Source organism: Triplophysa dalaica, chromosome 11 (genome assembly GCF_015846415.1).
Source record: "Triplophysa dalaica isolate WHDGS20190420 chromosome 11, ASM1584641v1, whole genome shotgun sequence".
Classification (NCBI taxonomy): Eukaryota; Metazoa; Chordata; class Actinopteri; order Cypriniformes; family Nemacheilidae; genus Triplophysa; species Triplophysa dalaica.
The window spans coordinates 19,142,814-19,157,350 of record NC_079552.1 but is presented as its reverse complement, the minus strand read 5'-3'; the positions used below and the strand labels follow the sequence as shown (position 1 = coordinate 19,157,350).

The window sequence follows — 14,537 nt, the reverse complement described above, 5'->3', positions numbered from 1 at the left end:
TAATCTAATGTCAACGTGCCACAAAGCGCAAAGGTAAAAATTTGTTTCAAAAGCACAGATGGCTGAAACGCAGAATTAAAGGGGCGGTGCAAATAAATAAGTAGGTACTGCAAAGGAAAAGATGTGTTGCGAAATCATTACTGCTAATTTTTTTCTTTGGATAAAAATATTCTATCTCTCAGAATGTTAAAATTTTTATGAATCTTTAGTTTTGTTTGCAATTGTTTTTTTGCTCAATTTTTATTTTCCAAAACTAAAATATATGCGGCACTTAATTGACTCCATAAACGTGCTGTGATTGAAGCAAGGAGCTGGATTTGTCCGCTTGTACTCCACATCATAAGAACGCTGTGATTGGCCTTCTCCAGCTTCACGTGATACATGTGTTATGATTGGTCTGCTGTGGCGCCAAATGAGAGTAGCGTCGTGATTGGTCCGCTCTGGCTCCACATGAGACCGGTGTTTTGATTGGTCTTCTGTAACTTCAGATGAATGGGGTGACTTTGTTCACGCCCCGCACGATTCGTCTGGCTTTACTCTCATTACTGATATTATTCAAAATAATGCATACACAAATTGTATGCAGTTTAAGAACATTCTTTGATAGTGCTGTAAATACATGTGTGACAGGCAGTCATGACAACAGATTACATGTTATTGTTATCAATAGCCAGACTTTCGAAATGTATTTATTATTTACTAATCTCATTAATCTATCAATTTGCACATTTTCCAAATTAATAGAAAGTATTTTCACAGTTGTACGTTATCTGGAATCAGCAGGACAATGAAGTGAGAGGAGGACGCAGTGTTCTCAGACTTTGCCCCACGACGCCAGTATAAAGACTGCGATCTGCGCTAGTCCCGTTATACGCATCACTCATGACGCGTATTACTTTATGTGCCTTTCTTATACTCTTACACTGACCTACGAAGTGTCACTATACTGCGGAGTTGGCTACTGAAGAACAGAGGTAAGATGTATTTGAATATTCTTTTTTGACAGGTCGATGTTAACGTCATTTGATGCCTGAGGCAGGATGGCACGCGTGTAAAATGTTCAAGCATTGAAAGGGCAAGAGCTTGGACTTGCTTTTGATCAGAGAATATGAAGCATACGAAGAGTAAAACATTTCAATCGGGTTTAGAGTTTAGCAAGCACGTCTAAATTTTTTTTTAGTTCTTATGTAGCTCATTTAGGATATCTGACGGCAAATGTGTACTTATCTATTTGTCATCGTTCTTAATTATTATGCATCCAGTTGAGCTAGTTTACTGACAGTGTATGCGTGTTTTATGCGTATTTTCAATGTTTTTGTGTATATTGGCCATTTAGCCTACAATGAGCATGTAGGCAATAAACAGAAACAGCTTACTTTTGTTGGGGCAGCCTCTTTCCTTGTAATGGGCTCAAAAGAAAACTAGCCTATTTCGTGAAAGTACACTTGCAACTCTGATGGCAATAAAGGCTTTCTTTTTAGAGACCTTTCTTAGCACACTTGATGCTTTATGAGGGCAACAAGACAATAAAGAGAATTTAACATGAGAGACAGTAGTAGATAAGGATTTATATGCAGCAAGATTTACTGCTACTGTCCATTTGGACAGGTCTGATATGTTCTGGTTCTTTTACCGACAGCTTAACTTCTATATTTAAGCCATGCTACCTTTAAAAAGCTGAACTAATCCTTATGTGATTGCCCTCAAAGGTTGAAGATGGAGACCTTTAATCACAGATTTAACACAGTAATTGACTCTTGGATGGGACCCACGGGTAAGAAGAATACAACTTTTTACCAGCTTTAAAAGGTCTTTGTTTCTGCCTTTTGATTTGTTGATGGTGTGTTTTACATGGTAAACATGTCTGATGTCACTAACATGGCAACATTTGGCAGGGTCTAGTTATTTCCTCAGAAACACATGTAAGCACAACTTGTCTAGACATACGGTAAATAAGGCTGTTCACACCAATAAAAATGACTTAAAGGACATGAAAGGATATAAGAATAAAAGGGTTATAATAAGAACAGCATCTGCACCATTTTTTATTCCAAGTTTCACATTCTCCTGTTCTCATAAACAACTTTTAAAACTTGAAAGATTCTTATTTTGATGTGCACAGTGCTGTGTATGCTTCAGTACATTTATATGTGTACGCTATATATGTTATCGGAGAATACCACCACGAAGCGGCAGGCCAATTAGTAGAAAAATATGCATTAGAAAATGAAGAGTTTTTACTTTATTCTGAATGGATTACTTAAAGCCATTATAAAAACTATAAAATGCATAAAACTCAATATAGTCTCTGCAGATTTTTGATGTTCCTATAAGGCTTGGTTATTTTAAAGGTGTAGATCTAATAACAATGAATGTATTTATTTATTAAACAATGTTTTACTTTTTCTGTTGCATGAGTGTAATTTTTTCGTCTATTTTAGATCCTAGGGTACGAGGATGGCTTCTACTGGATGACTACATCCCCACTTTTACCTTCACTGTTTTGTACCTTCTGATTGTGTGGATGGGACCGAAATACATGAAGAATAAACAGGCATACTCCTGCAGAGCTCTGCTAGTTCCGTATAATCTCGGCCTGATGCTTCTATCACTCTACATGTTCTATGAGGTCGGTTAAACATAAACATATCCTCAAAATGACACAGGAATTTGTTATTGTGGCTGAAACGGTGTTTTGTAGTATTTGCAAATGGATTACTGATTATTGGTTAAATACATCATCTATTATTTTAAAATTACAATTAAATAACAATTCTTTTCAAAACTACAATTAAATTATACTTTTTTCCTCTGGGCGTGTGAAACAATAAAGTTCAGTAATGAAATCATTTTGGGTGTAGGTTTTTTGAGCAAAAAACAGAATTGAATTTAGAAGTTGTTCTATTTTAGTTTAAAAATACAAATGGACTTGGCTGCACCCCACAAGTATTTTTTTACTAAATTGCAATTTATTGATATTCAAGACAGTTTTACAACAGATGAATTCAATACGTCTGGCTTCTTTTAACTGTGTCTCACACAATTCATGTGACTGGTGAAATTTTATCAATAGCAGGATCTGTGTGTACCTGCTGTATTTTTAAATTCAGAGAAATGAACAATGTATGCAGTATTTGCATGATAGGGGCAACAGAACAGACTAATAGATGAGTCAAAGACAGTGTGCACCTTAAAGTCCAGAGTCCTCTCTTGCATAATTTGCACTTTTCACGCCATCTTGATTACAAAACTGGCACATACTGTAAGGTGGCTTTCTCAACTTTAAATTGAGGATAAGCACAGATATGTCCGGAGCATATTTAACCTTTTGTAGTTTTCTATGATCTCACATTTGCTTAATTCAGTGATTGGTTTGTCACTCTTTCTACATTGTTTACCCTTGCATTATCAAACAAAAATATAAACTTAAAGTTTATGTTTTAAACATAAACTTACCTATATTTTATATTTTCTTTCATTAAACAAGATTAAAGGTTACTTTTATGGTTATCTAATTGTAGTGTAATTTCAGAAATTTTAAATATTTTTACTAAAAAAAAAAAAAAAAAACAATAATGCTCAGGTATATGTCAATTTTTGCAGTGTAATGCCAGTCTCTTCTTGCTCATTTTGAATCTCAAAATTTTAGTTTTTCTTAAAGTTGCGCTCCAGTTTACAGTGTACAAAACAGAAGAATGGGAAAGAACCATAATTTTTGAATATGATTTAAATATTTAAGCATAATTTAACAAGTCCTCAGTGATGCTCACAAAGGCAAGCATTATTCATATTAAGATTTGTGATTTATGTGCATTGGCTTGAGTCAATAATCACGCACTTAGATACCACTCATAACACACTTGCAACCACATAGTATGTCCTGGCAGTGTTATCACACCCTGTAGCACATTTTCTTCAGCACATGTAAAGTTCTGGCTCCTTTTGTCGATTTATCACTGATGAACCGTCCACCCAGTTATTGAACAAGGTTCATAGTAAGTAAGAAGGAGGCAGGAAGGGGCGAATGTTTAACCAAGTTTTAATAAAATAATCGAACAACAAAATGAAAGTAAAATGCCGACTTCTCCCTCATGGTCGACTGCTGGCCACACAAACGTAATAAAACATAAAATAAAGTCCAGGCCTGGTTTTCTCTCGTCCTTCACTGTTGTCGCTCCTCCTTTCATGCTTCCGAGCTCCTCTTTAAATGCAAATGAGCTGATGTTCGCGTGAATACAATTCCCTTTTTATATAACAAAAGCTCGGCTTAATTTTTTTTATTTCCACTCCCCGAATGCTAAACAGGAGGTAGAGGGCTTAAACATGTGCTTTGGATGACATCAAGACAAGCAATATGGCGGAAAGCGTAATTACAACTGTAAAGCCCTGTCCAACCAAAACCTTACACTAACTGCAATAAAAATCCCCTAAATGCCTTTTTAATAAATATCCATTGAATGGAAAAAACAAAAACAAGGTAACAACAACATATGCTGACCATTTGCTGTATGAAATGTTGGCCGTTGATGATTTATCATGTGCATGCATATTACTAGCAGACATAAACACACGGATAAAGGCATTAACATGCTTTCAGAGTACTTGTATATGACAGACAGGTATGTAAAGGTCACCGTAACCTCATTATCTTACAAATGCACAATCTGTTTCTATCCGCTCCAGTTTTGTCGCTCTTAGGACATACGAGAAAACACTGAACTCACCGAGAAAGACACTGCTTTAACTTTCTTTCGTTGTCATGAAATAGCTTTACAGAAATTTTGTCAGTCACAAGTCTTATTAACCGATAGGCGCAATGCATTTTACCACTAACGTTACAACATGACACCTTTCTTTGAAGCAATGTAAAGTCTCACGTATAGCCGCGAACATGTAAACAACAACCGCTAACATCCTAAACACACTATTTCTAAAAAAGTCAATTCTTCCCGAACGCTTAGTCATCATCGTCCTGCCCCGGACCTTCTATCGTTAATAACTTCGGCTCCCACGTTGATGGAACATAAAGACTTTTATGTTCCATTTTACATCCAACAACAGAACACCTTTGTTGTTTCTGGGACATTTTTGTCGTTGGAAGGTGGAACTAAGCGCTCTGTGGCACAGTCTGTAAGCACTCATGGGCGGGCGTAAATCAATTTGACATCACATTGATAGGGGATCACCAACAGCCTGTTTTGTGTCCCTGTTGTGTTTTAAAGGAGATTACGAAAAGAAGAATAGATGGATTTGTAGAATTACAGGGTGTTTCTGCACACACGCTGGAAACTCAATTTCTGGTAGTAAAACATTTAAAAGTGCATTTTCTGGGATAGCGGCCCTTTAATGAATTTGATTGACATTTGTGCCAATTCGCGGTTATCTTTTCATGCTTTGCATACAGTTACCCTAACATAATGTGTTAGCTAGCGCGATATCCAAACAAATTTCCATTAACAATTATTAAAAAAATTATTATTATTATATGGCGTATTCAAGCAGCACACACTACCACAACTCTACCAATTCAGTTCTATCAGATTCTTCCATAATTCACACACAAACACACCGGATTCACAAAACGGTGAAACAACTTTCTTAAGATAAATCATAGAAAGTTCTTAAGAATATTCTTAAGTGCAATTCTCAAATATTTTGTCATCTTTTTTTTTTTATTTAAGAACAAAAGAGCAGTCTTTGTCAATGATTATACTACTAAGTTGTCCATTTGTTAAACTTAATTTTACAAGCAACACGTGACTTTAATGCGTATAATGTGCTACAGTGAATGGCATTAACGAGTAGTCTATTATAAGTATACTTCTTTAGCCTATATATTACGACATCATCATATTTGTGTGTATGTAAACATTTTGCAATGTATGAAAAAGCACTGTGGATTATGCAATATTAAAGGCTAAATATTGGTAAATTAAGCCAGATCAAAATTGTATCAGTATAATATTCACATTTTGCAAGGAAACACCACCAAATAAATGTAAAAAACCTAACCTTTTAAGATATAAGACAACCCCAAGGGTATTTCAACTCAGATTTTATTTGCAACAATAAAGTAATTCTAATTGACATATTTTCAGTTTCTGTTGTCAGTTCAGGCTTATATGGTGTCTACATCAGATACCATAAAAAGTGGTAATTTCGGCTGTATTCTTTCATACAGCCTCTGTCAGGTAACCATGTGCTTATTTACTGATGAACTTTGTTCATATTTATATATCCAAACGATAACAGTGACAGGCTATTGGTAACACTGTTTTGTACTCATTTTATTCAGAAGGCACCTGTTTTACAGTGCTGCTTCTTGTTGCCGCTCAATGTACGGAGTGATGCAGAGAGATGGGATCCCTGCACTGGGAAAGAAATTTTCCCACTAAATGAAAGCTAAGGTTTATCCAAGAAGTCGCTAGATTTGTCGTTCTAACCTTCTCAACAAAAGCCACTAGATGGTTCATAAAAGTGACAAAATCAAGAGAAGGACTTCCTATGTCAGAAACACTGTTTTGTGTGCGCGCAGGGAAGCGCACAGCAGAATGAATACAGGGGAAACGCTGTATTGTGAAATTTTCTTCACCTTGCCTGGGCCCCAAGCTCGTATGGGACCCTGGGCCTGTTCCCTTAAGGCCTATTTAAGGCCCTGACTACATGTCTTGTGGAGGCATAGTAGCAGTTTGCTAAATATATGCGTTTGTTACTGTAGTAGAGTAGGCGGGGCGAGACCGTGGTTCGAGTCCGGTGAGTAATTGTGAATTAGCGCCAGCTGTGCGCACACCGGGCTCGAATCACGTAGGAGATGGGAGCATAAAAGGAACGAGCGACCGGACCGTCGAGGAGAGAGGACCGGGCCCGAACGTATGTTATGTTTGTATTTATATTATGTTTTGTTCGCCGGCGGTCGTCCGTGAGGGGCCGCCGGCTGTTATATTACTTTATTAAATGTTTAAATGTTTGCCGGTTCCCGCCTCCTTCCTTCCATTTTATTGAGATTTGTTACATTGGTGCCGAAACCCGGGAGGAAGGAGAGACATGCTGTCGGAGAGTCCTCGCCGCCGAGTGGCCTCGCGGTGCCGGAGAGTTCGGGCAGCGCGGACGAAGGGCGTCCGCCAGTGGCTGCCCGAAGCGGTGGCTCTGGGGAAACGGAAGTGCACAGTGCGGCCACCGTCAAAACTTCGGTGGAACGGCGACCTTTGCTGCCGCGCCCCTGGGTCGAGGTGGGGTGGCTTTCGTCCAAGTGGGAGCGGGGGGGTTGCCGCCGTCCGCCAGAGGCCGGAGCCTGTGTCCGTCCCCCGAGGGGGAGGAGCAGGGGGCGGAAGTGCCGGGTGAGCCACCGCCTGCCAGAGGCCGGAGCCTGCGTCCGTCCGCCCAAGGGGGAGGAACAGGGGACGGGGAACCCGCCCCGACTCCCGGATAAAGGAGGAGCCACCGCCGGCCGCCAGGGGGCGGACGGTCGAGCCGTCCACCGAAGCCCCAGGGCCACCGCAAGGCACCGCGAAGGAGAGCTCCGGCTGGTTGAGGAACGAGCGGCAGCATGTCGGGGAACCGGATTTTTTTTTTTTTTCCTCTCTCCCCTCTCTCTTTCCGGTCGCTCCGAGGGCTCCCGTCTCCGTTGTCTCGTCTCGTCGCTGCATACCCCCCACCCCACCCCCCCCGAGGGAGGGGGAGGGAGCTTGCACAGTCGCGGGGGTATCCCCCGGCCTGTGAGGGGTGATGGGGGTATGTAGTAGAGTAGGCGGGGCGAGACCGTGGTTCGAGTCCGGTGAGTAATTGTGAATTAGCGCCAGCTGTGCGCACACCGGGCTCGAATCACGTAGGAGATGGGAGCATAAAAGGAACGAGCGACCGGACCGTCGAGGAGAGAGGACCGGGCCCGAACGTATGTTATGTTTGTATTTATATTATGTTTTGTTCGCCGGCGGTCGTCCGTGAGGGGCCGCCGGCTGTTATATTACTTTATTAAATGTTTAAATGTTTGCCGGTTCCCGCATCCTTCCTTCCATTTTATTGAGATTTGTTACAGTTACATATTCATTATTTGACCTTACCTGTAAGTGATGAATTTGTTTGTATCCATCGTTTAAATGGTTGACGTACATTTTACCATCAAATTGTGGTAGAACATAATTCTGCTAGGCCTATGTGATTTAAGTGATATAAGAACTGTTGTATGTGAAATTTTAGTTAAAAGTTTTATTTAAGTGTTAATTATTATTTATTTTGATTCATTTATTGATTAAACAAGCATACTTTTTTTCTTTACGTAAATATTTATATTATTAAAAAATGAATAGGATAAAAACTGCCTTATGTGGTTTAAATTTGTGTTAAACGTTTCATTAAATAAACACTTATTGATTAAATAAGCAATATTTTCGTGTTTTAGAAAGTAATTATTAAAAACTTTATACAAAACAGTTTTAAAGTCTTTAAATGTGAGATTACATTTTTGGTACACATTTTATTTTGGTCTTGATTATTTTAAGATGATTTTAAGTGGCATTTTCGTTTACCGAAAATGTTAATTAAGATGTTTAAGTAATAAATTAAAATGACATAATATTGATGCGAAAAGTCCAATATCAATTCAATAGGTCTACTTATGGTCTACTTGTGCCACACTGCAGTTTATTAGAAAAGAATAAAGATTTAAAATTAAAAGCAAAGACAGATAAAGTGAGATCCAAAAATGAAATTATGCATACGCCGCTGCTTGTTAGGCTTATACTCACTTATTCAGCAATGCTTAGAGATACACACTTTAAAAAAAGATGTTATACTAGTAAATGGTAATAATGACATAATTTAAATTGATTTGATGTAGAGCTGGAGTCATGATAAGATATCGGAATCAGAAGTAGATTTATTTTTTTCCTAGCTTTTCCGAACCCAGAATCCTCCATTCTGTATTCACTCCAATGTTTGAACAAGTGTGTTATTCAGACAGAGACAGTGAACAATAACAGATCAGGCATGTACTGTGAGAAGAGTGATGCTGGGAACAAAGTCAAACAGTTTAGAGATTTAAAAAAAATGAGTGTTAAGTGGTCACTTTCTGTACAACTCGGCAGTAAAAAATATTTCTGTGCATCTTCTGTACATCTGCAGACCAGCGCAGCTGTACGTTTCATGCTTGACTTTAGTTGTGTGAAGTATGTTTATAACCCATACCTTGGTGTGTCAGAGGGCTCTGCAATCTGTGACTGTAAGTCACAGTGTTCAGTCCAGTTCTGCTTTTCACAACATTTGTTTACATTTAATTATAATGAATGTATTATTGTTCCTTGTAAAATTTAACCTTTGGCTTTGAGTGATGCTGAACGTTGTCATCATTCTGCAGATATATCAAATTTTATATACATCTGTAGAAAAACACTCCAAGAGACCTCTTCAAAATCGGTTTTAATAAAATTATCAGTTTTCTTTCATTCTGTGAACTAGTGATAACATTTCTACCAAATTCCAAATAAAAGTATTGTTTTTATTTGCATTTATTTGCAGAAAACTGGTCCAAATAACAATGAATAATAATGTTTACAGATCTTGAAGTTCATATTAAAACAACACACAGTGATATTATTGTTTTGCTGTCATTCCAGAGGTTTGATTCTGTTGTAATTCATTAGATACTTGAATGCAGTTGCTAAAGTACATGCAGAATTGTTGATTGATGTTGTTGAACTGGAGTGGTCTCTTAATATCTCCACGGCAGTATTTTAATGAATGGTAACCATTTTAAAATATTATGGTATGTCATAGAATGCCATTGCAATATAATGTTTTTTATTTATTGGGAAGAATAGTTGTGGATAGTTATTAACACAACCAATCAATTACAGGAACATCTTTCCTGGGTAGACCGGAATGATGTTAAACTGATGATGTTGTTTGCTGTATCCTTCTGTCTACAGCTAGTGGTATCAGCATATCAAGGCGGTTACAACTTCTTCTGCCAAAACACTCATAGCGGAGGAGAGGCTGATAATAGGGTAAAACAACAAAAATTCAACAACAAGGCTTTATTCCTTCATTATTGATGAAACGGTTTGATTAAAATGCTATTAAGAATCATGATCCAACATTTATTCTGTTTTTCGCAGCAACCCTAACCTTGGTGTTGTAGCAGCAAATCATGCAATATGTTGTTTGTTGGTTTTGATGCGAGCGCAGCTGGTGGGCATCAAGTGATTTTCTCCATAGGAATTCACTATCACAAACTCAAAGTACCTACAGTATTTGTTTAACAACCTGAACAATGACGAGGTAAGCCCAAATTCCTGCAACACCTTACTTAAAATAAACAATTGCTTTTGTTAAAAGAAAGAGCCCTTGTTAAACGTATAGATTGCTTTAAGCGTTTCTTCCCCATGCAAAAACATTATAAGGAAACACCTTAACATACCAAAACAACAACCACAAAAAAACAAAAACAACAACCAAAAAACCAAAAAACTAAAATAAATAAAACATTTTATCACTGATATCAAACATAAACATGTCAACATAAAAATTCTTGGTATTAATAATTGGTATTAATTGCTCCCTGAACTCTCTATAAGTCGCTTTGTATAAAAGCATCTGCTAAATGTAAATGTAGCGGAAAAGTTTGATGTTCTCAGTTTGTCGCTGCCTTAATCCATGTTGCGGTTTCTTTGTAATGAACTTCTATGAAGAACAAGGTTAACATGAGAATATACTTATCCCTGGAATAAGTGGTTGTTCTTTTAACAGTAGCTTAATAGAACAGTAGGTTTCATAGAAATTTGGTTTTAAGTGCTCGTTGTTTCGGTACTTTAAACTGTTTCATTATAATGGACTTCTATGGGGGAGAACGCTTAACACAAGATTTCTCACTTTATTCATTTAACAAGTATTCGTTCTTTTAACAGCAACTTGTGTTTATTAGAAGGTTTAACAAAATTTTGAGCTCACCTGGTCATTGTTTAGGTACGTTAAACCTTGTCAAGCATTTTAGAAACTCATCCGGCTCGGCTCATCCCAACCGCAGATTCAGGTTTACAATGCACTTTTATCTCCATTTCTCAGTAAATACTCGCATTTCCCCCCTTCATGAACTACAACTTTGACTACACAATAAAATCTTTTCATCCCTTTCATGGTTTGATCGATTTAAACAGTCAAAAACGATGCAACCAGTTATTTGGTTTTGAGTTTGTGATGGTGGGGAAAATCACTTTCTGCCCTCCATCTGCACTCCGTGTAGTCAGGTGCATCATTTGGGTATGGCAAGGTCTCGTGGCATGTGCAAACAACCGATTTGATTTGCTAAATTTACAACCCCTTTAGATGTCTTGCCATGCATCACTTTTCGTTTTACTTATTTTTAACTTATTTCTTTCACCTGAATATTTCCATAAAGTTAATTGGCTGCAGATATTTCATTAAAGTGAAATGTCTTCATCATTGACTTACTCATCCTCATGTTATTCCAAACCTAGATGACTTTATTTCTTCTCCAGAACACAAAAGATATTTTGAAATCTGTTTATAACCAAACAACATTGGCCCCCATTGATATCTGTTTGAACACAAAACCACTCAAAATATATTTTATTTGTGGACAGAAGATACAGTCATGTACAGGTTGTGACCAACAGAGTTTTATATTTTTGGGTGAACAGATGGTGGTTTCAAAGCAACAACATGAGCGTTATTGCGCATGCACACTTTCTGTGGCCCAAACTTTACTTCCGGTACACATCCGCAAAGAATAGAGTCCCTATTTCTTAATACAAGCAAACAAAATAACAAGTAAATGACATTAATGTATTATTTTGGGTTACCGGTATAGAAGAACCTGGAAGAACTTAAATGCTAAGTGTTAAGTGTTTATTTAATAAAATGAACATACAAAAATATTCAACAAATTGTTGTAACACAAAAGTAATACATACTTATAAATCAATAATTATATAAATTGATTTAGAAATAATAAATCATATTATAAAACACTAGCCAGGGGTGCATTCCCCAAACAGCAATATAACTTGCTAGTAAACCACCATAGTACGATGTATCATTTGAGAAACCAATTAGTTTCCCAAAAACAAAGTAACTTTGTATCCCCCAGGCTCCTAGAGCACGTAGATTCAAGTGCATTGCACATTTTCAAAAAATAGCGGTTCTATTTTCTTGACAAACCAAAAGATTTAAAATCTAATTTGTATATATTAAGAATGATGAATATAGAATGCACTGCATTTTGTTTGCTTACAAGCTTCATGCTTTTAAGCAAAGTAAGTCTACATGTCATAATATCAAGGAACTATGCTTCTAACCACAGCTCTAGATCTGCAGTTCCAACCACGCAAGTTTGCGATTCTGCTTCTGATTGATCGTTAGAACTAAGGTTTGGGAACACTTAGATCGGTGAACAATCCTGGAACGGCGGAACTTGCGACCAGAGATTGCTAACAATGCTTTTGGGAAACACCCTAGAATGATAAACAAACACAGATTGGAAGTTTACTCTGGGCTAGGTGTGTGTATCCGATAACACCGTCTATAAAGGTTCACAGAAGCTTTTGTTACTTGAGACATCTGGTATTGTGACATTGTTAATGTTTTTAAATTTAGAAGCATTTTTAATCTCTTTCCACCTGTTTATCTCCAAAGATGATGAATGTCCTGTGGTGGTATTACTTCTCCAAACTCATTGAGTTTATGGATACTTTCTTTTTCATCTTGAGGAAAAACAACCATCAGATCACTTTCTTGCATATTTATCATCATGCCACTATGCTCAACATCTGGTGGTTTGTCTTGAACCGGGTGCCATGTGGCCACTGTAAGTTTCTCACTGAAAATAAACCCACCTGATTTTGCTATAATGTATCTTAGGCTGCATTCTTAAAATATACTTCTAAAAGTTTTTAGGCATGGACTACTTGCACTATGCCTCACGACGTCAATTTTTTATTTTCGGTAGTTTTGAGTTATTTGCACCGATGCTGCCTATTAAAAATAGTGTTTCAAATACTTTTTTCCATTTCATTACTTGGTACATTATCTCCAAAATAAAAAAAAAACATTCAAAGCTTTAATTCAGTAGCAAAAACCGATCTGAGAAAGCAATGACTGGTGAACAAATGCATTTCCCTGTTTCTACACAGAGTTCCATTTACGCAATTTAGTGCAAATGACAGAAGGCTGAAGGCCTTATTAGGGGCAGCGGCTATTTGCATAAAAAGCAGTAGGTTCTATTTACACTAATTGAAAATAGCAGCATTTCTTAGCGATATGCTGTTTACACTAACTGAACATAGCTGTATTTACTTTGGATTAAGTAGAAATTGTAGTATTATGCATTTACCTATAAATAGTGTCAGATAACGTTACTATTTGCACCTCATTATTGTTGTGCATTAAACATTATGCAATAATAACAGTGTAAATCATTATATTTTTTTAAATTATTCAAATGATGGTGACTAATTAAGGTATTAAAGCCCTACACCTACCCATAACCTTACCCATAACTTTATATATGAAAATTAATTTTAAGTCTTTAATCTATTTTAGTGAAAACAAATGCCTTTAACATAAAAGGTTAAAGAGCATTTTCAACAAGAGGTAGATTAGAACCCCGGTCTCTCAAGCCAAGTTACACAGACTTTATACCTTATGCCAGTGGAGTCACTGTTTGACATGATGTTGTTCTTAAATTCTTTCTATTCCAATCACATATTGGGTGGGCAGAGCTAGTGCGAACAGTCTCTGCCAACAAAGCGGGCTATTTTTACTCCGTGTAAATAGAGACTCCGTTTGTTTTATTTGACATCAAATCTGATTTATTTTATTCCATTTTGTAAAAACCTTTTTAAATCATGATGTGATGTAATCTTGTACACTTCTTTGAATGTAATAATAATACTGATATCTTTCTTTTTCTTTAAGCGTATTTCGGTGCAACGTTTAACAGTTTCATTCATGTGCTAATGTATTCGTATTATGGCCTGTCTGCTGTCCCAGCCCTGAGACCATATCTGTGGTGGAAAAAATACATCACTCAAGGGCAGCTGGCAAGTACCCAGATCCTTTTAAAATTTTCATCCTTTCATTTCAATAAATGCCAAATGACCCTTTCATTTTTTAATGGCCTTTTCAATTTAACTGGATTCTGTGGTTTCTGATGGTAATTAGATTCACCTTTTGTATTTATTACTTTAAGTTCAAGGTTTTTTTCAAAAGTTTTTAATAATATTAAGTTTTATACCAATATACATACAATCAAGAAGGTCTTGATAAGATCTTTATTCCAGGACATTTGAAAATTGCTTAACATAGCTGAAACATAGTAAATTTTAGGTATTTCTTTACACATTCAAAAAAATATAGATGGATATGTAATTTAAGAAGGGGATCCCTCACTAAAGGTTTATCTTGCGCTAATGTTCCGGCGTAAATATGGACTACGGCTGTGATTTATATATTTGCATAACTTAAATTTGCTATTTCTCATTAGATACAGGCGATATATTTGTGTTTCAAATCACACTTTGACT

At 36.9% G+C, this 14,537-nt stretch overlaps 1 protein-coding gene across 2 annotated transcripts in view; it reads left to right on the top strand.

The window, feature by feature from the left end:
- Window positions 1–608: 608 nt before the first annotated feature.
- The window catches only part of elovl5 (ELOVL fatty acid elongase 5), a 19,040-nt gene continuing 5,111 nt past the window's right edge, over window positions 609–14,537 (top strand). The window contains exons 1-6 of one of the 2 annotated variants that reach the window (XM_056760492.1): window positions 614–974; window positions 1,710–1,774; window positions 2,442–2,629; window positions 9,924–10,001; window positions 12,649–12,820; window positions 13,930–14,054. In XM_056760492.1, coding sequence (XP_056616470.1) covers window positions 1,717–1,774; window positions 2,442–2,629; window positions 9,924–10,001; window positions 12,649–12,820; window positions 13,930–14,054 — 621 coding nt within the window. In that variant the 5' untranslated portion in view covers window positions 614–974; window positions 1,710–1,716. Of the gene's footprint in view, window positions 975–1,709; window positions 1,775–2,441; window positions 2,630–9,923; window positions 10,002–12,648; window positions 12,821–13,929; window positions 14,055–14,537 lie in introns of both variants that reach the window. The other variant, XM_056760493.1, reaches the window with a different exon arrangement.